The sequence below is a fragment of the Microtus oregoni genome, unplaced genomic scaffold (assembly GCF_018167655.1).
Source record: "Microtus oregoni isolate MIOR12 unplaced genomic scaffold, Mior012 000036F_ref0000092, whole genome shotgun sequence".
In the NCBI taxonomy this organism is placed as follows: domain Eukaryota; kingdom Metazoa; phylum Chordata; class Mammalia; order Rodentia; family Cricetidae; genus Microtus; species Microtus oregoni.
Genome location: NW_024543095.1, coordinates 24,405,066 through 24,430,940, shown reverse-complemented (window position 1 = coordinate 24,430,940; position 25,875 = coordinate 24,405,066). Strand labels below are relative to the sequence as shown.

Below are 25,875 nucleotides of genomic sequence, written 5' to 3'. Positions count from 1 at the left end.
AATTCCAACGGCTTTTCCAAAACAATGGTAAATATCTGAGATGACTTTTAATGTGTTCCTTTATTTCTTTAGGCCTGCAGATTGTATGCAACAAAACATTTAAGGGTTTTGTTGAGAGCTAATGTCGAATTCTTCAATAATTGGGGAATTGAGTTACTAGTTACTCAACTACATGATAAAAACAAAACAATTTCTTCTGAAGCTCTGGATATTCTTGATGAAGCTTGTGAAGACAAGGTAAAGTTGAACTGTATTGTTATAATGAAACATTTAGACCGAATTTTATAATTTTTTCCATTTTAATTGGCAGTGTTACAAAAGTGTAGTATGCATAAACATTTTAGAACAGAGCATATGCTGTCTTCGTGTATTTATTAACTTGATGGTCATCCCTTTAGGCCAATCTTCATGCTCTTATTCAGATGAAACCAGCCTTATCCCACCTTGGAGACAAGGGCTTGCTCCTCCTCCTGAGGTAAGGATTAAGTACATGTTCTTGTGGTGATACTCTTTGTTGTGTCCTCTCAGTCATGTGTATTAATGTTAAATCCAAATCTGACTAAATACTCCAAATCTATTTTAAATTTAGAACTGAGCTGTTCCTTGTTTTGTGTGCTTGTATTCAGTATTTGTCTCATGCTTTTCATGAAGTTTTTTTTATTTTTATTGGGTTCAGTCTTTTTGCAAATTCATTGAAAATTTATCTGCAATTGAGAAAAATTGGGGAACTGGAGAGATGGCTTGAAGTTTAAGGGCACTGTTTTCCTAGGGGTCCAGAGTTCAATTCCTAACAACCACATGGTAGGTCCAACCCTCTGTAATAAGATATGGTGCCCTCTGCTGACACGCAAGGATGAATGCAAGCAGAACACTATACATAATGAATAAATAAATAAATATCTTTTAAAAGAAAAAAAAAGCTGGAAGGTCAAGCACAATTTTGTCAAAGTTTAAAAGAGAAAAAACCCCTGGCAGACAAACTAAAACCTCCACAGCTGCCCAGAGGAAGACAGTGGAGGAGAGTAGGACAAAAGGCCATACTGTAATCTGGCATGGAGGTGAGATGCCTAGCAGATAAGCAGCCATGTGGTGGGGAGTGAAACATTAGAGAAAGAGGGAGGAAGCCTGGAATGCGGGGGAAACCCAGGAGTTTTGAGGAAAGCATGCTTAGAGAAGAAAGGGAAACATGGACTTTTTTGTACCTGGTAGATAAACAAATTGCATGGTTACAGTGCTGTCGGCTTGAGACCTCGTGATGGATTTGGGTGATGGCTGATCTGTCTCCTTTCAGGTGAAGTGGTGGTCAGGGTAGCCCTTCAGCTTGTCTATCTAAAAACCATTCCAGCGCAACTGTCAGTTGTAGGGAGAAATGGAAGTCCTAGTGTTTGAAATTTTAATAAATTGTAGTTAACCTTTTTATCTTAGACAGGAATATTCCAAAGACTTTGTTTCTTCAGCATATTCTATAGGTTATTTAGATCTCTTTTAGACTTGATGTTTAGCTATGGTTGTTCTAATTTGCAGATTTCTCTCCATTCCAAAAGGATTTTCCTACCTGAATGAAAGGGGTTATGTAGCAAAGCAACTGGAAAAATGGCACAAGGTAACTTCTTACTAAATAATAAGATTTAATGTGTATACTCTTTCCTTTGGGAATTCAGACCAATCTACACTACATTAGACCTTATCTACAAAACAGACAAAAATAAATGTATTCATGTTATCTTGGACTTTCTATTGCTATGAAGAGACACCATGACCATAGCAACTCTTACAAGGAAAACATTCAGTTGGGGCTAGCTTATAGTTTCAGAGGTTTAATATATTACCACCATGGTTGTGTATAGCTGTAAGCATACATACATACATACATACATACACACATACATACACACATACACACATTCTTTATTCAAAATACAAAGGGGTGAATTCAGTTTGCAAATGTAAATAAAACTGAAATTTTTCATTTAATACTTTATCTTAAAAGAACTTTCCAGAGCAATGTATTTAGATCTACCTCATCTTTTAAAACTGTGTGTGTGTGTGTGTGTGTGTGTTGTAAGGGGATGGACGTCATGCATATGCTCTGAAGCATGTGTGAAGTCAGAGAATAGCTCAAGGAGTCATTCATCTCCTTTACCATGTAGTCTCTAAACACTGAACTGGCTGTCAGACTTGGCAGCATCTGTTTCTCCCCATTAAAACTAACTCACTGGCTACTACCTTATTGTTTTAGTAATGTTCCAGTCCTGCTATTAATGTATATTTAGAGTGTGTCCAGTACAGCCTAATTTTTTAAATAAATGGGACTTGCTCAATATTATTACATATAATTATATATAAAGATATGTATTTCATAGTTCTAAAAGTATATAAATTGTATTAAATTATAAAAATATTATTATTACCACAAAAAAATCAGAATTTAATCTTTAGTAAATGCTGCTGTATTGCCTTCCAAATTGGATGTACCAATTTTTGTTGACAACCTGAAATGGAAAACTTTTGTAATAGAGATAGCAGTATGATATATTCAGTCTAAAACATTGAAGTGAAATTTTTTTTCCCAAGGGTTTGTATGAAATAAATTTATTTTTGATTTGATTTAATTAGTAAGGTAAAGGTTTTAAATTAAAAACACTGAAATTATATATTCCAGTTTTCTTTTTTAAATTTATACTGACTCTTCAGCATTTAATAAAATAGCAACTTTTTCAAGGAAACAAGAATTCAAGTATGATTTAAAAAAAAACATTATTTTCTAACTTGGAAAGAGGGAAAAATTAGGCAGAACACTTTTAGATGTGGTAGAACATTTACCTTCATGACCCATGCTTTTCTTTTTCTAAAAGCTTGTGAAGATACTTAGTTTTCTCATATTTATACTTCGCAAATTTGCTAAATATCTGACATAATGTAGTGACAGTTATTATGAAAATATAGACTTAATACTATTTTCCAGGAATACAATTCAAAATACGTTGACTTGATTGAGGAACAACTTAATGAAGCACTCACTACATACAGGAAGCCTATTGATGGTGATAATTACGTTCGTCGGAGTAACCAAAGGTATGGTCCAGTGAGTGGGGCCACGTGTAACTACCTCTCAAATGTCAAATTTAAAAATCAGCCTTTAATAGGTCATTTAGAAAATTTTGAGGACTTCTGTACACCGATACAGGAAAAATCTCTGCAGAGCAGTGCTTGCTCCAGTTTTCCAGTGGTGTATATCGTGCAATGCTAGACAGGCATGCTGAACATGCTTCCTGTCACTCCACTCATACACTCCATGTTCTCAGCCCCGTCTGCTTTTTTAGCTCTGCTTTGTTACCATAAACTGGTAGACCTGACAAAACTATTAGTTTTTTCAGAGGAATCCTCGTTGTTTCATAAGCTCTATTGTTTTGTTAGAAATCATTTCCTGCTTATTAATAGTTGTTTACTTAATTAGCATACTTAAGTCTGCTAGTAGCTTTCTCAGTTCATCTTTTGTCATACTAGATTACAACGACCTCATGTCTATCTGCCCGTACACCTTTATGGACAACTGGTACACCATAAAACAGGCTGCCATTTACTGGAAGTGCAGGTAAAAACATAATATGCATTATAAGTTATTAAAAGAGTAAAAGAAAAAATCTTAATAGTGCTAAAATAAATATCTTTGCCAAGAATTTTCAAAAGCTGTCTTGTACAAAGACTTCTGTTGTCTAGCTTAACAGTCTGTCAGATCCCCAGGAGACACGTGGGAGGGAAAGATCCAACTTGTATAGGTTCTCCACTGATAGCTACAAGTATGCTGTAGCATGCGTGTGCACCCATGCACACACAGACACACACAAATACAATGTTTAACAAATTAATATCTGTAATTAATACTAGGTACTAAGTACTTCATATGTAAAGGATTGATTAACACACCAGGCCTTGTAAAGCAGGTGCTGTTATCCCTTATAGATTAGGAGTTCATGGCATGGGCAAGTTCAGTAGTTTTTGGATAGCTCATTTGTTCTGTAGAGTTAGCTTCGGCTCAGGTTGTATTCTTCATGATTTACTGAAGAAATTACGATCACAAATATGGAAAAACTAAGTTGCTTTCTTTCTTGTATCAGAGGTTGAGCTGAACCTTAATGCAAGTTAGTTATAAATCCAGAATATGAAATCAGAACCTATGCCCTAAAGTGGCTCCCAAGTAAACTATATGTAAAGTTACTCTTGGAATTCTAAATGTGTAGAAATGACCAAAACAAACCTTGGGGTTGACTTGGACAAAGTATAAGGAAATACTTTAGAAGCATAACCCATTGTTATTTATTTACATGGTACTTCTTTCTTTGTCTAGAATGTTATCACAGAACTCTGTCACAATGTTCGTACTCCAGACTTGGATAAATGGGAAGAAATTAAAAAGCTGAAAGCCTCTCTTTGGGCCTTGGTTTGTAATGAATTTTTCTGATCTTTCCAGTGTGTATAGGTTTTGTTTTTTAAGGTTCTACTCACTAATGCTAAATAAATTTAAATTATTTTACCTTGAACTTGTTCTTAGATTAATATTCAAAAACCAGAATTGTTCTTACCAATTTAAAGGTTATTCTTATGCTGAAGAAATAGATGATTAAGATATTAATGTTTTGCTTTTTGTTGTTCTTCTAAGACAAACAGCATGTTTGCTTACTCCTAGCACACCTTATTTAAGGTTTTGTTTCTCCTTCCATAGGCTTTTTTCTTTCCCTCTTATAGCTGGATTTAAATTTGGGGGTTTTTTTTGTACCTTTTAAAGTTTCTTCAAAATATTAGTCATAAATATTTGATATTATTTCTTTTAGGGAAATATTGGCTCATCGAATTGGGGGCTTAATTTGCTACAGGAAGAAAATGTGATTCCAGATATACTAAAACTTGCAAAACAGTGTGAGGTTCTTTCCATCAGAGGGTATGTTACGTACCTGAGAAGTCTTTCTAGTGAATATAAATAGATGTAAGGCAAAGTATTTCATGATTCATAATTGTTACTTTAAATATGCTCTGCTAGGGTCCTGCTGTACTGCCTTCATTTGTTTTCATTATTTTTATTAGGGAGATTTACATGATTTTCATTGTGGTTTATTTATTCTTCACTAGATTTAATGTGTTGTTTTCTACAAACTGGCACAATTTTTAAGTATCTTCTTAAGGAAAATGTAGATACTCATCTAGCAGATTATTTTATGGTTATTTAAGAAATCTCACTTTGGGATTATAAACTGTTTTTACTATATTGTTTTTGTTTTGTTTTGTTTTGTTTTCCTGCAGGACCTGTGTATATGTTCTTGGACTCATAGCTAAAACCAAGCAAGGCTGTGATATTCTGAAATGTCACAGCTGGGATTCTGTGAGGCACAGTCGCAAGCATCTGTGGCCGGTGGTTGCAGATGATGTGGAACAGCTCTGCAATGAGCTCTCGTCTGTCCCAAGCACACTCAGTTTAAACTCTGAGTCAACCGGCTCTAGACATAACAGTGAAAGTGAGTCCGCACCGTCAAGTGAGTATTGTGATGGAGTCACAGGAATGAACCTGTTGTATTTGTTACATTCCTCTTTTCTTCTTAGTTTTTGGACTATCAGGATACAGAGTCTTGTGTGACCTGAAACTTGCTAAATAGCTAAGGATGATTGGCTCTGCCTGCTTCTGCTCCTGAGGTACAGGCATGTAGCTACACACAGGCCCAAGATTATGTTTTCAAAGATGATGGTTTGGTGGTGATGCCCTATTAAAGGGTCTCTTCTCACAACAAATATCACAGTCTCTAGCCTAACTACTTCTCTCCCATGCTTTTTGGATAGCTTTAGGGAATTATGTGCTCAGAGATGATGATACGTCATGTAGAGAAGCCAATCTAGATAGATTTTACCTACTTCGTTTACTTAATACTTTCCCTCTTTTTCTTAAGAATAAGTAACTAAAGTAGAATGTGTTTTGCTGAGAGTCATATCTTCATTAGATGTTACAGAGTGTGGGAGCCTTATGTGTAACTCAGTTGTAGAGCACTTTCCTATTTTATGCCTCAGAATCAGGGGGGAAAAGGACATTGGTGGAAGTGTTAAAAGATATATGAAACAGATGATTCAAGAGTTGAATGTTAATGGTTGTACAGAATTTAAGGCATGCTTTTTAGATTTAAGATGATAAATACAGGCAGGGCTTGGTGACACACACCTTTAATCCCAGCACTTTGTGGGCAGAGGCAGGTGGATCTTCATGAGTTCTACACCAGTCTGGTCTACAGAGTATGTCCCAGAACAACTAGGGCTGTTAATTCAGAGAAATCCTGTCTCAAAAAACCAAAGGAAGGGGAAAAGAAAAGGTGATGATAGGCTAGGCCTGGTTGCCAATGCCTACAATTCTAATTCTTCAGGAGGTTCATGCATGAGAATCTCAAGGCCTGTCCAGTCTGTAGGATAAAGCCAAGGCCAACTTGGCCAATCATAAGAGGTATTGTGTTCAATCACCAGTACCCGTGAGAAAAGGAAGGAAAGGAGAGAAGTTGAGTCTGCAAGTATATCTTTGAAATTTCATTACTTAAGCCTGAGGCAAGAAGACTGTTGAAAGTTCAAGACTAGTCAGGGATACACATACTAAATTTGAGTCCAGCCTGGGCAGTGTAAAATCATGTCTCAATCATTGTCTATTACACTACTCCATACTCTTTACTACATGGTGAAACTTGATTTTTGAGAAATTGCATATGAAAAGATACATCTTAGAGTTCACAGATTTAGAAAGTTAGTGTAATATGTAAATTCACTTAGGATTTTACTTTGTCTTTTTTCAAAATATATTTAAAGTTCTTAATAATTACTCAATAGACCAGTTACAAACAGAATAAATCTTTTTGGTACTGTTAGATACCTGTGGGTTAATTGATGTGATGTATAACAGTTAGACACTAAGTTTGATGGGCAAAATGGACAGTAAATATAATTGATTTAAATATGAAGCTTACACGTGTGCCTCTGTTATCTGTAAGTGTGGTTATCTTTTCATAGCTGTGTGATATCCCAGACTCCGTCCCACCTCTGTATCCAAATCCATTGATGGTAAAAATCCTTTGAATAAAGTGACATGGTTCTGTATCTGACTTATATTCAAATCTCCCAAATATTTTATATATAATCATTAGATCCTTTAATACCTAATCTAAATACTCAATAGTAAATTTTATTCTTAATTGCTTAAGGAATAACTGCTAGAAAAATATATGTACATGTTTAATTTAAGCACTTTTCTTGAATATTTTTGGTTTCTGGTTAGTTGAACCCATGTATACACAACTTCCTGATATGGAAGCCTGCAGTATTTAAAGCTTAGCAGTCTATTTCTTCTAAGATGAATGTCTCTTGCTGCTGTAATGTGAAGAAGCAGTCATGCCATGGACTACCAGAATGAGCACCCATGCTCAAGGGATTGGTTTCTTTTACTTTCTCTTTAATTTAATCCTGAATATTTTGAAAAATCAAAACTTCATATACTCTGTACCAGGATGAGTCTTGTAGTTTTTCTTTAGAAATAAGAGATCCTCAATAACACAGTCTTCTAGTTTATTCATATTGTAACTCTGACCTTCAGGGTAGCATTTTTATTCTTTAATGTTCCCCCAGATGGCTGTTTAAAAGGTGGGCTAGCACTAAGCATTGTGATGAATTCTTCATATTTGCATGCTTTGACAGCTGGTTCTCCAATTACAGGCATGTTCATACTGGAGGATGACCGGTTCGGCAGCAGCTCTACCAGTACATTCTTTCTTGACATCAATGAAGATGCTGAGCCAGCATTTTATGACCGACCTGGACCCCTAAAGGAAAAAAATCCATTTCCCTTTTTTGCGTCTAGCAAACTTGTAAAGCATCGTATCTTAAATTCACTTACTTTGCCGACTAAAAAACACCGCAGCAGCAGTGATCCAAAAGGAGGGAAACTTTCATCTGAAAATAAGACAAGCAACCGGCGAATCAGAACACTTACAGAGCCCAGCGTTGACTTTAATCACAGTGATGACTTTACACCTATCTCCACAGCACAGAAAACATTACAGCTAGAAACTTCTTTTGTTGTGAATAAACACCTTGAAGACACTGGCAGCACTCCAAGTATTGGAGAGAATGACTTAAAATTCCCCAAGAGTTTTGGTACAGAGAATCACAGAGAAAACACAAGCCGAGAGAGGCTGGTTGTAGAAAGCTCAGCAAGCTCACATATGAAGATCCGCAGCCAGAGCTTTAACACAGACACTACAACAAGTGGCATAAGTTCAATGAGCTCAAGTCCCTCTCGAGAGACAGTTGGTGTAGACCCTACAACTATGGACACAGACTGTGGAAGTATGAGTACTGTGGTAAGTACTAAAACAGTTAAGACAAGCCACTATCTGACGCCACAGTCTAACCATCTGTCTCTCTCCAAATCAAACTCAGTGTCCCTGGTGCCACCAGGTTCTTCTCATACGCTTCCTAGAAGAGCACAGTCCCTTAAAGCGCCCTCCATTGCAACAATAAAAAGTCTAGCAGATTGCAACTTCAGCTATACAAGTTCTAGAGATGCCTTTGGCTATGCTACGTTGAAAAGATTACAGCAGCAAAGAATGCACCCATCCTTATCGCACTCCGAAGCTTTGGCCTCCCCAGCAAAAGACGTATTATTTACTGATACCATCACTATGAAGGCTAACAGTTTTGAATCCAGACTGACCCCAAGCAGGTGAGCTGTACATACTTAAAATAAGTGAAAGTGGTTGAATTTTAACAGATAGTCATATAAGACATTAGTCAGATTGAGCACCACAGAAGCCAAGTCTCAGAACTGACCCATTTACCACAGTAGGCTGTGAGCTCCTTGTTACCTGATATGATTTGAAATGGATTCTTGCAGCTGCGAGGGGGGAAGATAAACTCCACTAGGCCCTGAAAATAAACTTGTTTTGCAAGGTTATACAAGTCACAAGCTTTTTTTTATTTATTTTTCGCTTCTGCAAGGATCGATTTTAAAAAGAAGCATGTCGGGGGAATCAGGAGCTTAAGACCTACAATAACAAACAACCTTTTCAGGTAGGTCAATTTAAAGCTCCAAAAGTTGACCTCTTACTATTTTTTAAAATAACTGAAAATTTCAGTTAAATTATTTTAGTTGGTTTTAAGTACATGTAATTATTAAATAGGAACCCAATAAACACTAAATGAGTTCCTGGGTCCTCAAGGCTAAAAAATGTCCCACTTATATGTTAAATATTCTATATTTAGATCATATCAAGCTATTAACAGTATACAGTTTAGGTTTGTTTTTTAAAATGATACACTTTGAAATTTGATCATTGCAAAGTTCCCCACTTGCATTGTTTTTGTTGTTATTGTTTGACTTCTCATCGTTGAATTATATTCATTTAAATGATTTATATTCCTTTAAACAGATTTCTAGGTGTTGAGTAGTTAGACCAGTATCTAAAAAGTAAACACTAGCTTGCAGAATATTCTCATTTTCAGCATTGGGAGTTATTTATATAACCCATCAGTCTCATATCTGATTTTTTTAGTAACATTTTTAATAAAAAGATCCTGGTAGCAGATAGTGAATTTTGTCCCCTCTTTAAAAAACGGTACAGTAATGATTGGTGTAACTAGAAGTCATTATCTGTCATCTTTGTGAATCCATAACAGAGCCACATGCCTGTCAGCAAGTCATGGGTGTAGAGCTACCACCAAGCAACAGAGCTGATGGGTTAGCTTGTCTGGGCTTCCATAAGCTCAGTTGGAGGCTATGCTAGAGCCTTGCTTTTAAATCTTTAAAATGTTACTTTCTAAGCAGAAAAAAATAATTTTTTTCTTAAAGATTTTCTATAAAAATCCAATAAGCAAAACAGTTTAAAATGGAGCTATAGCTGATTGAAATAAAATTGGAAAGTGAAACACTCCCATAATTCCTCTGACTCCAGTAGTTCTTAGAGAGTTTTATAAAATCAGAGCTATAACCATGTAAGGTTTGAAAAACATTGACTTCTTTTATAAAATTCATCAATTTCAGATACGAGTTCTCTTGGAAATGAGGAATTGTTTTTACTATTATAATCTTAATGGCTACTGTTTAAAGCACATTTCTTTTATGTGAAAAAGCACATAAAATTTATGTGTTTTATGTGAAATAATCCTTTGATTTACATTTATATGTTTTATAAGCCTTGGTTTTCTATTTAATAATGTAAGACTTTGAATAGTGTTCTGTATATTTGGCAAGGCCTATACAGAGTGAACAATGTGTCTCTTGCTTGGTAATCGGTATGACAGAAATGTGTTTTATGGAGATGTCCTTTTACCATGGTTAGGGAATGATTGTGAAGGGTGCCCTATGAAGAAAGACTAGCGTTTTGTGAGATGTACCTTGTAATAGTTACAAACGATTGGATTTTACTATGGTGTATGTACCTTCTGTGTTAGACAAATATTGTTTGATAAGCAAGCATTAATTAGCCCAGAAGATTGGTGAGTAATCTTTCATGTGCTAATAGACACATCTTTAGCTGTATAACTCAAGTCCTGCGGTCTACTTACTGCAAACATAGTCTTTGAGCTGCACCTGTCTTAGGCTAGTTCCCTTTACTACTTCTGCAAATTGGTGGTGTTCTCATTACCCCCCTTTCATCTTCACCTGTCAGAACTTAGCAGTTGTTCTTTTGGTGACATGCAGAATTCCTGGTAACCTATTTATTGGCCAATAGCAGCTAATGTTAAAGTGTTTATGTGTTCCCAGCCAACTAAAATGATACTGCTTCATGTTTGACTAGCTACTTTGATGGTGGTATAAAATTAGGGATTGTTCGTTTGTTTTTAATATTCTTAATAGTACAAATCAAGAAGCTAATTCAAGGTTTTTTGTGATGTTATAGGTTTATGAAAGCTTTAAGTTATGCATCATTAGATAAAGAAGATTTATTAAGTCCTATTAATCAAAATACCCTGCAGCGATCCTCCTCAGTTAGGTCCATGGTATCCAGTGCTACATACGGAGGTTCCGATGACTACATTGGACTTGCTCTTCCAGTAGACATCAATGATATATTTCAGGTATCATCCAGTCTATTACTGTTTTCCTATGACCTGGCTTCCTGATGGTTTTTTGTTTGTTTTGTTTTTTAGTGTTCTGTAACTGCTTATTAGAATGTGTAGCTTATAGTGGACATACTTATTATGGGAAAGATAAAGGTTTTGAGGTGATTTTTTCATCTAAAAATGCATTAAGATGAGAATAGCATGTTCTTAGCTGCTCTGTACTTATTCCGCTCCTCTGAGTAAGACTCTTGTTCAGTCTCTGGAGCATTACTCTTTCTAACGGTAATCTAATTGTTTGATTTATATGTAGTCTATAGTAGTTTAGTAAATTCCTAATCATCTTTTAGACTCATACAACTTTTCCTTTTTAGTCATTGATCTTTTTCTCACCTAAAGCAGTCACATGTGATATCTGTGTATACAATTTCTAGTGGGTTATAATAATACTAAATAATACATATTTTCTTATATGACTAAGTATTTTATTCCTTCAGCCTGTTTTTGTTAGTATGTGTGTAGAGTGTGTGTGGTATGGGTGTGTGTGTGTACTTGGGTCTACAACCTGCAGTAGCCAGGGATGCTCATCAGCATCATGCTTATGTACTCCATCTTACTCTTGAGATAGGATTGCTCATTGAATCTGGAGCTCAACTGGCAGCCATCAAGCCCCAGCAGTCGTCCTGTCTCCATCCTTCACAGCCTTTACAAACACATGCACACATGGCCATGGCCAGCTTTTCTGTGGATGGTAGAGATTGAAACTGTTTGCATGCTTGTAAAGCAAGCAAACAAGCACTCTCTTTGAGCCATCCCTAGCTCCTAGATATTTTAGATAAGCACTAAATTTCTTGAATACCCATTTAATTAAACAAGAATAAAGTTAAGACACTAGTTATTTGGTTATGTTTTGTTAATTTTAATCTTCTTTAGTAAACTGCCTTATAGATTTGTATGCTACAGTTATTCTGTTTCTGTTGCATTTCCCTGAATTTTCTTAACATTCATAAGATGAATTTCTTTGTATGATGAAACTGACCCTACTTTGTATGCATTTTAGATAAAGGATATTCCTTATTTTCAATCAAAGCATGTGCCACCAGATGACCGAGGTGCGAGAGCGTTTTCCCACGATGCAGGAGGTAATGTGTGCCCTTGGTTCTCCTGTGACTCCTTACCTTAAAAGTGAAATTCTCTTTTTCGTGAGGTAACAGTAAAAGTTGGGCACACTAAACCAAAATAACTCAGTCAACTAAAAATTAAAATGCAGTTGTTTTCCCAGTTTTAGGGGCCAGCCTCTCCAGTTGATAAAATAGTTCTTTCTTTTCTTAAAGTGCAGGAGGAGTGTTAAAACTTGTCTCCTGGGCCAGAGGCACAGCTGCTTACAATCAACAAAGGGTGGGGGTTGCTTATTTGCCATTGTGTTATTCTGTGCTATGAACTGCTGCATTTGTGAATGTGTGCATATGAACTGTTGATTTAATAGTTTTATAATCTTGTTTTAACATAGACCTCTTAGACTTGATTTTATTTAGGCAATTATCAGGGTTAATGGAAAAATGATACATCAATATAACCTTTCTTGTTTATCTTTAAAAAACTCTATTGAAATAATAAAGGTATATGTGCTATCTGTTGTTATCTTTACAATTTTTAACAAATTATTCTCTTTCTATTAAATGTTGAATCATCAAAAGTTCTAAGTTTTCATCTTTAAAAAGTATTATTTTAAGATGTCATGAAAAAGATCCCAAAGGTGTCTTTATCGGATTGTATTTTTATTTACTTAAACGTGCAGGTCTTCCATCTGGAGCTGGCGGTCTTGTAAAAAACTCCTTTCATTTGCTACGGCAGCAGATGAGTCTCACGGAAATAATGAACTCCGTTCACTCAGACGCTTCTCTGTTTTTAGAGAGCACAGAAGACACTGGACTGCAGGAACACACAGATGACAATTGCCTTTACTGTGTCTGCATTGAAATTCTGGGCTTCCAGCCCAGTACCCAGCTAAGTTCAGTATGTAGTCACTCAGGTGAGTGGTAGCGTCCTTGGAGATGCATCTGCTCCAGTCACAAACCATCCAGCGACCCTCTAATGAGGCCTTCCCACTCCATCTCACTACCTCAGACATAGTCTAGCCCTTTAGCAGCTTCCAGTTGCACTCTTAGTCTAATTCTCTTTCTCTCCACTTTATCTTTTAATATATTATTTAAAATTAATCTGTTTTTAATTCTTTATTGGCTCTGTAGCCCAACACATAAGATTCTTTGTGCTCTGTGGTTTTCATTGTTCTCATTTCTTGTAGCTGGTAGACCATGCTTTACTGACTTAAAGTTTTCAACAACCGCTGGGAATGGAAGTTGTATTTTCCTTGCTATTCCCCCCTATTCTTTCCCACCCCCACCCCCCCAAACACACACCATGCTCTTACATAAACAAACATAGTCTGTCTGGAACGTTTGCCTCATCTCAAATCTCATGTCTGAGAAGTGTCCCGACTCCTAAGCTGAGTGTGGAAATTCCTTCCTTTTTTCTCTCACTGTCTTTGTACAGAGATTTCTTATAACTGTGGTCATTACTCAAGTCATCTTCTGAGCTTACCATGGTGACTTCCTTCAGATCGTGATCTACTATCTTCATTTTCACATCTCTGACAGTAGCTGCTGCCTTGTACACTAGGCTCTTGGTATACATTTATTAGAGAGGGATTAAAGTAGGCACAAATGATCAGTTTCTTAATATGAGTCACCAAAGTGTATATATTAACGATTTCAACTAATGTTTAAAGTGTTTGTGTATATACCTTTTCTTGTTAAATATCAGTTGACTAGCCTCAGAAGTCTAGTGATGACCAGGATTCTTTGCATGACTCTTGTGAAGTTCTCCGTAGGATTTCATAACTTCCCAACTTGTAGCCTATGCCACATGATGGTGCTGGGGAAACACCCAGCCAGGAGTGTGCTTCCTGGGATTTGCAATGGGTTGAGGTTGTGCTTAGAAACTGATCCTCTCAGTGGTTCCATGTCCCAGTATGGGCCTGAATTTGACAGATTCCTAAACTAGGTTTTTCACACTCTGAACCCAGGGCCTGTGTATGCTATGATTTTTTAAAGCAAACTATGTTTATTTGATTATTTTTTGAGTTTGTAAAATATTAGATGTACTACACACCATAAAAAGAGGGCATGTTAGGTCAGTTGGCGATATTGTTTATGATTTAGGGCCTTCAACTTTTCATTTACTCACTCAACAGTGTGTGAATCATTTAGTATGGAGCTCTGTAGTTAGAAAAAGCACAGGGAGACCAGCCACCAAAACTGTCTTACGCAAAAAGAACACAGCCAGAATTAGATACCTGACTTCAGTCCTTACAGAGCTGTAGTAATCCAAGCAGCATGAGGTCAGCATTAAGCACAGACACAAAGACTAAAAGCACAGAGTGGAGGAATTGGAAGCCAGCCTGTGTATCTTCAGCTCACTGCTCTTCTGCAAAGGTGCTAAGATCACCTGCTGGAGAGAGGGCAGTATTTGTGATAAAGGGAAACTGGATATCCTCCAGAAAATAAATAAGATTAGATGTCTCACTCTGAACAAATGTCTCAACTTCACATGGACCTTAAATGTGAAAGTGCTGAAGATCTGTCAGCAGTTTCAGATGGGTGAGGATCTTTGGGAATCCCAACTGCCACCCCACTCACTACATGCTCTAAAATAACACTCTAGGGAACAACAGCTAGAATGTCCAAAACTATAAGAAAACATTTTTATGGAGAAAAGGAAATGAATGAAAGAACATACAGAAATTAAGCAAATACTTACAAACTACATATCTGATAAGAAATTAATATACAAGCTGGGTTTAATTGCACACAACTTTAATCCCAGCATGTGGGAGGCAGATGCAAGCGGATTTCTATGAGTTCAAGGTCAGTTTGATCTACAGAGTGAGTGTCAAGACAGCCATTGCTACATGGGGAAACACTGTCTGGAAAAGAAAATTTAATATACAGCATTTAGGATAAAAATGTGCAATAGACTTCTCGGGACATATAAATCAAAACCACCTTGAGCTATCAGCTTACAATAGTGAGAATACTTGTCAAAATATCAAATGGTGGCAGATGCTGGCAAGGACAGGAAGAAAAGGAAAATCCTGGCACACTGTTGCTTGGAATGTAAATTGCTACAGCTACTAAAGAAAGCAGTAAGGAAGAATCTCAGAAAAGCAAAATGAAACTAACCATACAGCCCAGCAGTCCCATCACTTAAGAGAGATAAAGGAAGTGAAATCAGTATGTCAAAGATAACGCCATCCGTAATGAACTGCAGTTCACATAGCCAAGAAGTGCAAACAAATACGTAATTGATGAATGGATAGGGAATATGTGGTGTATATATTCATATGCTGAATATTCAGCCAGTGTCTTCTAAAAACAGAAAAGGGGAAGAAAAAGTAATGGTAGGAGAACCAGCTATGAAACTCATAGACTGGAGGTGTACCTAAGACTGCAGCTGGAGGACAGTCAGGAGACTGACTGAGGTGGTTTTCAAATTATTTTGAGCTCAAAATTAAATGCTTTAAGTGTGAGAAGACCAATGCTGTATGAATGAGGCTGTTGAGGAATCATGAGGCAGAGCTCGGTCCATTTGACCTTCTTCCCAAAGTTACAGAGGGTTAGGAAATGCCAGGAAGTCCAGGACATCCAGCCAGCAAGAGCGCAGATGTAAACAGCAGAGGCCTGGGTTTCAAGTACCAGGGAGGCTGACATAAAAACCAAAGCTACAGAGAAACCCTGTCTCAAAAAACCAAAAAAAAAAAAAAAAAACTGGGCTGTTGTCCTTGTTGGACAGGTAAAGCCCGCTCTTCTTCCACCATTCCCCCAATCAGTCCCAACCCCACCTGTCCCCAGTCTACCTATGAAATCTATTCTGTTATTCTGTTTACCCTTCCCAGGGAGAGCCATGTGTCCTCCATTTGGGAATTCCTTGTTATTTAGCCTCTCTGAGTCTGTGGATGATTTTAGATGATTTTACTTTACAGCTAATAACCACTTATAAGTGAATAATGCAATGTTTGTCTTTTGGGGATTGGTTTACTTCAGGATGATTTCCTGCAAATTTCATGATGTTTTTGTAAGCATTGTGTAAATGTACCTACTATATTTTCTTTATCCATCCTTTGGCTGAGGGACATCAAAGTGGTTTCCAGTTTGTGCTTATTACAAATAAAGTTGCTGTGAACAGAGTTGAGCAAGTGTCTTTGTGGTAGGATGGGGTATCCTTTGGGTATATGCCCTGGAGTGGTATAACTGGTCTTGAAGCAGATCAATTTCCAGTTTCCTGAGGAATCTCCATATTTATTTTCATAGTGGCTGTACAGATTTGCACTCCCACCAGCAGTGGAGGAGTGCTCCCCTTGCTCTGCATCCTCTCCAGCATAAGCTGTCACTTGTGTTTTTGATCTAAGTCATTCTGAAAGGCATAAGATGGGATCTCAGAGTCGTTTTGATTTACAGTTCCCTGATGGCTAAGGATGTTGAACAACTCCTTCAGTGTTTCTCAGCCATTCTCCTCTGTTGAGAATTCTGTTTCGATCTATACCCCATTTTTAAAATTGGATTATCTGGCTTGTTAATGTCTTGTTTTTTGAGTTCTTCATGTATTTTGGATATTAGTCTTCTATCAGATGTAGTATTTGTTGTTTTTTTTTTTTTAAAAAAAAAAAAACTTTTCCCATTCTGTAGACTGCTGCCATTTTGTCCTTTTGCCGGTGTTCTTTCCTTTACAGAAGCTTTTCAGTTTCATGAGGTCCCATTTATTAATTGTCTTTCTTAGTTCCTGCACTATTGGTGTTCTGGCCTATCTTATTGGAGGCATACTTTTTAAATTGAAGTTCTCTCCTTTCAGATGACTTAGCTCTTAGCAAGTTGACATAAAAGTATCTAGCACAGCAGACATGGAAGTAGTGATCTAGGAAATACTTGAAGGTGAAATAAAAAGTAGTACAAAGTTTATTTTGTGGGAACCAAATTTGGTGAGGTTGAACCTCTTTTTTTCCCATGTGTATAATGAAGAAAGGGAAGAAGGCCAGCTTTTAGAAGTCTTACTTTCTAGCTGAGTGCTTATCTTTTCTGTCTGAGTTGCTCTTTTTTCATAAGCAGGATAGATGCTTAACTAATTTTTGTTTTGTTTTATAGTACTGAGCTTGTGTGATTTTTTTTTGTAGGCTGCCCAGTGTTACTTTCTGAAAGAATGATCAACAGCTTTTTCATATTTGTTTTCATCATTGATTTTTAATGCCTAAGGATTTTTCTTTTTTTTAAGTATTTATTTATATTGATTTTATTGAGCTATACATTTTCCATTTTTCTCTGCTCCCCACCCTTCCGCTCCCCTTCCCTTCAACCCTCTCCCATGGTCCCCATGCTCCCAATTTACACAGGAGCTCTTGTCTTTTTCTATTTCCCATGTAGATTAGATCCATGTATGTCTCTCTTAAGGTCCTCATTGTTGTCTAAGTTCTCTGGGATTGTGAATTGTAGGCTGGTTTTCTTTGCTTTATTTTGAAAAAAGCCACTTATGAGTGAGTACATATGATATTTGTCTTTCTGGGTCTGGGTTACCTCACTCAATATGGTGTTTTCTAGATCTATCCATTTGCCTACAAATTTCAAGATGTTATTTTTTTTTTATGCTGTGTAGTACTCCATTGAGTAAATGTACCACATTTTCCTTATCCATTCTTCGATCGAGGGGCATTTAGGTTGTTTCCAGGTTCTGGCTATGACAAACAATGCTGCTATGAACATAGTTGAGCACATGTCCTTGTGGTATGAATGAGCATTCTTTGGGTATATACCCAAAAGTGGTATAGCTGGGTCTTGAGGAAGGTTGTTTCCTAATTTTCTGAGAAATCACCATACTGACATCCAAAGGGGTTATACCAATTTGCAGTCCCACCAGCAATGCAGGAGTGTTCCCTTTACCCCACAACCTCTCCAGCATAAGTTGTCATCAGTATTTTTGATCTTGGCCATTCTTACAGGTGTAAGATAGAATCTCAGAGTTGTTTTGTTTTGTATTTCTCTGATGACTAAGGATGTTGAGCATTTCCTTAAGTGTCTTTCAGCCATTTTAGATTCCTCTGTTGAGAATTCTCTGTTTAGGTCTCTACTCCATTTTTTTTATTGGATTATTTGTTCTTTTGATGACCCCTAGGGATTTTTTTGAATGTATTGTTTTTTTATTTGTTCATGTGTTTGTATATCGTGTATACACATGTATGCCGATATACATGTGCCACAGGACCCACTTGAAGATCAGAGGACAACTAATTGGAGTCAGTTTTCTCCTTCCACCCTGTGGGTCCTGGGGTCAAACTCAGGTAGTATGACTTAGCAGCAAGCACCTTTTTGACCCATTGAATCATACAGCTGGTCCATGCCCAAGACAATTTTAAACCCAAAAAATTTTTTCACTTAGATGTTAGGTTGACTTTAAAATCCCACGCTGGGGCCCTTAGCAGTACACACAGAGAAAAACAAGAAGGGGAAATAAAGTAGGAGGAGGTCTGAAATGACTGTAGACTTTTCATTGCGTTTACTGTTGGGTGATGCATTCAGGTAGAGGTAGAAAGGATGGGAGGAGAGAAGATAATAAAGTATGTTCTACATATTTGCTTGAAATTTAATGGCATATTCCTACATTGGTACTCGGGAAAAAAAAAACTCTGGAATATAGCAGGTTCACTTGTGTGAACACTCATTATCTAAGCAGTCTAGATTTACTTCAAAAATCTTCATGAGATAAATTGTTGAGAACGGGAAAGGAGTTCTCTTAGAGTGTGCAGTCTTAGCATAGGAATGGAGCTCTAATCGAAATGCTTTTACCTTCAGACCTTCAAGATATTCCGTATTCTGATTGGTGTGAGCAGACAATCCACAATCCCTTAGAAGTGGTTCCCTCCAAGTTCTCAGGGATTTCTGGGTGCAGTGATGGTGCGTCTCAAGAAGGCTCAGTCAGTAGCACCAAAAGCACAGAGTTGCTACTGGGTAAGTCTGCATCCTTAATAAAACTGTATTCAGTTGATTTTGCTTGTTAGCATATGTACTGTAATTTAGAGTTGTCTCTATGGTGATATTTCATTTGTATTTTAATAAATAAAGCTTGCCTGAAATTCAGAGTAAAACAGCCGTACTGGTCAGCCTTACAGACCAGGCAGTGGTGAAACCCCAATAGCCACATTTATTTGTCATAGAAACCAGGCAATAGTGGTGCACGCCCTTAATCCCAGAACTAAACTGGGAGGAGACAGCTCTCAGACATAATCTCCTTCTGAGATTCCTGGAGGCACCATTTCGGACTGAGGTAGAGGTAGGAGCCAGTGGCTGGCTGTTTTGCTTTTCTGATCTTCTTGTTGAACCCCAGTTTTTGTCTCCAGGTTTTATTAATTGTGCTACATGTTTCAGAGCTACGACAGGTCAATATTAGTTAGACACTTAGCAGATTCTTAAATACTGCACCTAAGACAGCCATTCACAGGTTCCCTCTCAGTGATCTTCTTCTATTAGAGCTGTTTCTAGATCATTGGCAAATTATGTGCAGTTGATTCCAGTTTTAGTTGCTTATGTAGTTTGAAAACAAATACCATGAACTGTAATCATTCTGCATTGTGATCCGATGAATGACCTTACACTGACATCTTCATTTCAGGTGTGAAAACCATTCCAGACGATACTCCAATGTGCCGTATCCTGCTTCGTAAAGAAGTGCTAAGATTAGTTGTCAATTTGAGCAGCTCGGTTTCTACCAAGTGTCATGAAACAGGGCTTTTGACGTGAGTACTGCTTGAAGGCTGGCAGTTAGTTCTACTTTGTCAGTTGCAGGAAAACACTTGGGTTGCTTAGAGTTGCACAACAACAGTCACGGGCTGCGTTTCCATCTGAGGGGCTTCGCAGTGATGCCTCAGCCTGCAGAACAGGTTGAAGAGCAGAGTGGACTCCACCTAGACTTTCAAACAAGTCTGCAAAGAGGGAAAACTATCTAAAAGCTGGGCCACTCTTGTCTCTTTTTTAAGTCTTGATAAAATTGGGGGGGGTAAATAAATAATTATTTATATTAAATGTATAAATTCCTAAATTCCAGCTTCTGGTATAATTATTGGTGGCTGTAACTTGAATATAAAAACAAGCTTTTTAGGTTTTTCAATCATTTTTCAAGAAAATGAAGACCTAATTGAGAAGCAAACTTAAGTTACAAACTGGTGGGGTTTCCTAATTCAATTATTTTTCTCTTTTTCTTCTTTTAAGAGAAAAATGTAGAATTTTTAAAATTGTTTTTCTAAGTCAGAGCAGCCTGATAAATGAAAAAATGATTTTTAGCAATTCATCTTTATTTGCACTATTTAAAGTAGTGGTTCTAAAAAGAAGTGTTTTATAAAAGTAATTTGTAATAAGCCAGGTATAATGGCATACACCTTTAGTGCGGGCACTTGGGGAGGAGGATCTGAAATGCTAGGGACATGGAATCGTTTTCAAAGCTGGCCTGGACTACATGAAACTCTGTAGCAAAAAGGGAAAAAGAGCAAGACAGACAAACCGACTTAACTTATTAATCTACCACTCCTAACATTCCATCTAATCGATATCTGGTGAAAAAAGTTAGCAGAAAGTATCATTGTTGAGGGTTAAATGAATAAATTTTGGTTATAATATTTATCATAACATTGTTTTTCTTTTCATTTTAGAATTAAAGAGAAGTATCCTCAAACATTTGATGACATATGCCTTTATTCTGAAGTTTCTCTTTTGTTATCACACTGCACATTTAGACTTCCGTGCCGGAGGTTCATACAAGAGTTATTTCAGGATGTACAATTTTTACAAGTAAGTGAGACTATATTTCTGAAATTTGTCTCCCAGAATTATTCTATACTTGAAGTAAGCTGAAAGAGTATATGTACATTATATGCATTTTTATTAAAAAAAAAAAAAAGTTAACAGTTTGTCACTTTTTCCTAGATGCATGAAGAAGCAGAGGCTGTGTTGGCAGTTCCACCAAAACAACCTGTAGTTGATGAATCTGCTGAATCCTGACCTCATATTTATGATGTTTATAGCTAGATACGATATATTTATCCATACTTGTGGACTTCCTAAAGGCCTCACAAGACACTGACTGGCTGTCAGTGAGACAGAGTATCTTCTGACGCTGTCCCAGCAGTCCTTGGTACAGAACAGTTGCAACTGCTGACGTCCCTAACCAAGCCGACTTCCTCTTCCCTTTGGGGTCCTTCTTGGGGTTCGTGATTCAGTACCACAGTTTTAATTTAGTTGCCACCATATTCAAGAGCCAAGCACTGAATAGCTACATAGGTTTTCTATTTTTTTATTTTAAAAGCATAATGGCAGTGGAATAAAAGCAGGACATGAAGAAGCACCCTCCACACAGTTATTTCTGACTGCTTTTTAGTTAAGGGTGAATTAAAAAGATGCCTTGTTTGTTAAATAATTCGTGGAAGCCAGGAGTCACTGTCTCTGAGGCTGCGTCCTGTTATCCCATAGGCTGTGCTGTAACTGACGGTATCAGAGGGTAATCATTGGCCCTTCTACATTTCCTTAATGTTTGTAACACTACTTCAGAGGTTTCTCACCTCGGAGCAGAAGAAGAGCCTCAACAATTGGAACTTAAAAGTTATTTTATGTTGCTAAATGCATAAAGATGCTCCTTGTTTTCCATCTCTTCAGGTTTGTTGTAGTATGTTGTTAAAGGTTACTTGTACCAATTAAGGTTTTTCACTACAGTTGTTGATTAAAGTAAATAGTTCAGTTGAAATACTTTCCATAGTCCCATCTCCAGAGTGCAAATAAATAAATAAATGGTTGGATGGATGCCCAGTGTACCTCCATGCTAATCAGCTCCTCTCATCACCACTTTAAACAGATTGAGCAAGTGTTAGTAGTCTGGACCCCAAGCAAAGCAAAGCATTAAATGATACTTCCAATCTCTTAAATAAAAAACAAGTTTGCCTGAAATTTATACATTCCATGTAAAAATGATGAGCCATATCTAAAAAAGCATTATGCATCGTTGACACACATTAAGATTAAAATTTGTGGTGAAAAGCCTTAATTACTAAATTTTACAGCAGTGATAATGCAATTTTTGTTAGTGTTCTTGTTTTGCACAAAATAATGTCAGTTATAGGTGAACTGAAGAATACAGTCATTGCCTTTATCACATTTGTGAAGTTGATGAAGGCAAGGTTTTGTCTGTCTAATTTGTGTATGTATAAAGATATTTGAAAATCTTTACATAAATTAAACATATATGCAAATTTGTACATAAAGTAGCATGAACATCATTGCTAGAATGCTTGTAAGTAAAAGGGTTATCTTTTTTTTTGAAATCATATATATAGAAAAAGAACATCCAGCTGGACTGACTAGGACCCTTTTGTAATTCCTTTGTGTAGCTCGTTTTTAGAGTTACACATCAGCTTTAACACCGCCATAGCCACCAGTCCTTATCTTCCCATGTTGCACACCCTTTTCATAATGGGCTTGTTTGCAAGATCTCTGTAGAGTAGCCTGTGAACTAGGAGACAACTCACAGAGGCTTTTTTTAAACTGGCACTGAAAGTTCCCACTAGGATGAAGCATTTCATCTCCCTTCCCAACTCCTCTTTGACTGCACTTCAGCAAGTTGTTCGTACATGCATTGTGTAGCAACTTCATGATGATAAAGCAGACAAGGGCTCTAAACTGCTGCTCATGTTACAACTCAGAAAATTCAGTGAGAGTAAAACTTCAAGCTTCATCACTGAACCCAAGCGTCTATTTAAATGTCAACAGTACTTCTAAGAGCATTGCCTATCGCCTTGGTCTTTGGTCTTGGGTAATGAAACTGCCTTTCCAGAGAACCAAATGTCAGAGATACTAGACCAAATAGTGGTTACAATTCCAAAGGAAGGAATGTAGTCTTACTCATAATGGGATTAACATTTTAGACATTCATTTCAACACTACCTCAGTTAACATAGAGTATAAAATCTGTGGTTTCATCCCTCTAAAATAACAGTTATTATTTTTGTTTGTGTTTCATCACACAAAACTGTCCCCAGCCTTGCACACCTAAGTCAGCCATCCTGAAATTAAGGCTGTGCCTAGTGTCCTAAGCAGGTTCTTTGTTTTGTTGTTTTGTTTTGACTTTTGACTGTTACTTTGAAAAGATATGTGTATGTATCATCATCTGCCTATAGCACTTACTTTGGGAAGATATCAGAGTTTTGTGATTATCAGTATATTTGAGGAAATTATCTATGTTTAAATTTATAGTGCTATTTGGTTTAACCATGGTTTCACCGAGAGGTGTAATACATTTCCTTTAAGTACTTACTTGTATAAAAGTAGACTTTCATGATGAAAACTACATGCAGTGCCAAGTGATTAGTGTAGGCGTTTAAGACAATTAAATTATAGCAGAAGAAGTTAGGAATGATGTCAATGGTAATAGAAATCATTGAGAAAATCAACTATAAATGATAGATATTACCAAAATAATGTCAATACAGTAGTTTTTCAAGAGTTTAGAATTAATCTTAGTCATATAAATTTGTACTGTTCGTAATTATTTAATAATTTGGAGGAGTTTGAACAGTTAAGCTGGTTGTAAACTGTGAATTTCTAACTGTAAATTGTCATTTCTAATTGAATTTTTTTGAAGAACAGATTTCAGCTTCACATACTAAGTAAATACTGACAAATAAGGAGAAATTTAGTATTTATAAGGAAATAGGCTCTAAATTTTCTTATCCTTTTTTTCTGTTGTGGTTAGGGTATATTGGAGGAGCAAAATGTTCTCCCTAACTTAAGTGTTCCTAATAGAATAATGAATAGACATCCCATAAGACAGTGATATTGCAAGGAAGTGCGTGCATTCTTGCTATGGTGATGTGGCAAAGTCACTGGGAGGTGTGTCTCCAGCAGACATGTCTTCAGCCGTATTCAAAGTCACTGGGAGGTGTGTCTCCAGCAGACGTATCTTCAGCCATGTTCCACTCTTGTCCAGTGCTTGAGATGGGTAAAGCTGAATTCCATGTTACCATGGCCGAGTGTTCAAAGTGGGATATCACTGTGTATTTAGATTTGTCTACTGCTATTTATAGACATTTTTATTTCATTCCTTTCAGAGGATGCCTTTTATGCCCCATATCAAAGCACAGATCATTAAGCAATAAGAAACAAAATTGTCTGTCATTCAAATTATAATTGCGATTATTCTTGTGTGGTAAGAGTGAGGTGCTAATTTTGTGTGTGAAGAATTTGTGACCACTTTGGAAATATATTTTGGAAGTAAGGTTTTTTTACCCTTCCTTTAGACTTTTACTTCCATTTTGTCTCAAATTCACAATCCATGAAAGAAAAGTAGAATTGTTTGAGAGACTTCTAAGAAAAGCTGCTTGCAATGTATATTTCAGATTTTCCTATGTGTGGGTTGGCAAAGGGCTCCATTTTCTCTGTATAGACAGAGTCTGTTGTTCCCATCTTAACTTTGAGAGTTTCACTACACCAAGTCCCACTTCCAGGTGTGCCAGTGAACTCGAGGGCAGTGCTTACAAAGGACACAGAAGTCTGCACAGGGTCCCCGGGGGTGTCTCATTTCTAGTACATTTATACGACTCACAGAATGTGGGATTTCTCCTCTTTGGAGTATTTTTATAGTTAGGTGGACAGCTCTGCCACAGATGCATGGATTGCACATTTGACTCTGTAAGACACTTAATATGAAAAGTTATGCCAAAAAGGAAGCATATCCTACAAAAATTTTCCCATTTAACTAGGTTGGTTTAGCACAAAATGCAAAGTCTTGGGGCAGAGAGGGAGTAGTGAAAATTTTTTATGAACAATTATTGAAAAATGCTCCATTACTGGCCTGTCAGAAACCCTAACAATGCATTGTGAAACAGATGATGTAAATTAAATTAAATTAGCTTTGAAAAGTGGTAAGGGATGGTAAAGAGAATCTTAGACTCAATGCTCTCTGACCACATGACCTTTTTTATTTAGTAATACGCTGCTACATTTTTGGAGGTTCTGGTGTTTGTAGGTCACTGAACAGACATTGAAATCTGATTTATATTGTATAACTGTAACATAGAAAGAAAAAGTATTTATATATTTTCCTTAAGAATATTTCATTGAGTTGTATATAATTTAAATAAGATATGTCCCCAAATGGTTTTGCTCACCTTGATTTTTTGTTGTTGTTGTTGTGGTTTTATTGTTTTTGTATAATGTGTACAGTTTATGTTAAGGGCATTAAGGCCTCCTGAAACATAATCTTATCAAAGGGATTCATTGTTAATAAAATGTACTTAAAATTCTTAAACTTGTGGTGGTGTTGCTCTATTTGAAAATGTGTGTCACCTGGGCCTTCCTTGACTTGAATCACATGATACTGACGTTGACAGGTATGATTTCCAGTGAGTGAGCCTTTTTGATCCCTAAATGGGGATGGTCTTGTCCTGTGAAAAGGGGCTGCTCCCAATTTTAAAGTAATTGTTTTCCTTGGTATTCTCTAGAACTTATCTGACATAGTTACTTTTAAATTTGAAATCATTATTGTGAAGGTTTGGAAATAGAAATGTGTTTAGCTAGAGCAGCTTTGGACTTCCTGAGATAGTAAGAAAGTGATGTGTAAGTGGACTGGCTCAGCTCTTCCCACACTGCCCTGACCAGGCAGAATAGCACCCTGCAGGGAAAGAGCCAGTGTGAAAGTCGAAGTTGCCAAAGTATATTC

At 36.8% G+C, this 25,875-nt stretch overlaps 1 protein-coding gene across 3 annotated transcripts in view; it reads left to right on the top strand.

Moving 5' to 3' along the window:
* Rictor (RPTOR independent companion of MTOR complex 2) overlaps window positions 1-25,464 on the top strand; it is a 93,627-nt gene extending 68,163 nt beyond the window's left edge. Inside the window, exons 23-39 of one of the 3 annotated variants that reach the window (XM_041631000.1) lie at window positions 73-237; window positions 399-475; window positions 1,525-1,603; window positions 2,966-3,075; window positions 3,508-3,595; window positions 4,349-4,441; window positions 4,833-4,939; window positions 5,299-5,528; window positions 7,732-8,740; window positions 9,016-9,087; window positions 10,917-11,094; window positions 12,137-12,218; window positions 12,875-13,108; window positions 18,972-19,127; window positions 19,789-19,912; window positions 20,822-20,960; window positions 21,096-25,464. In XM_041631000.1, the coding sequence (XP_041486934.1) occupies window positions 73-237; window positions 399-475; window positions 1,525-1,603; window positions 2,966-3,075; window positions 3,508-3,595; window positions 4,349-4,441; window positions 4,833-4,939; window positions 5,299-5,528; window positions 7,732-8,740; window positions 9,016-9,087; window positions 10,917-11,094; window positions 12,137-12,218; window positions 12,875-13,108; window positions 18,972-19,127; window positions 19,789-19,912; window positions 20,822-20,960; window positions 21,096-21,170 (3,018 nt within the window). In that variant the 3' untranslated portion in view covers window positions 21,171-25,464. The remainder of the gene's footprint in view (window positions 1-72; window positions 238-398; window positions 476-1,524; window positions 1,604-2,965; window positions 3,076-3,507; window positions 3,596-4,348; window positions 4,442-4,832; window positions 4,940-5,298; window positions 5,529-7,731; window positions 8,741-9,015; window positions 9,088-10,916; window positions 11,095-12,136; window positions 12,219-12,874; window positions 13,109-18,971; window positions 19,128-19,788; window positions 19,913-20,821; window positions 20,961-21,095) is intronic. The other 2 variants (XM_041630999.1, XM_041630998.1) reach the window with 2 other exon arrangements.
* Window positions 25,465-25,875: the final 411 nt, after the last annotated feature.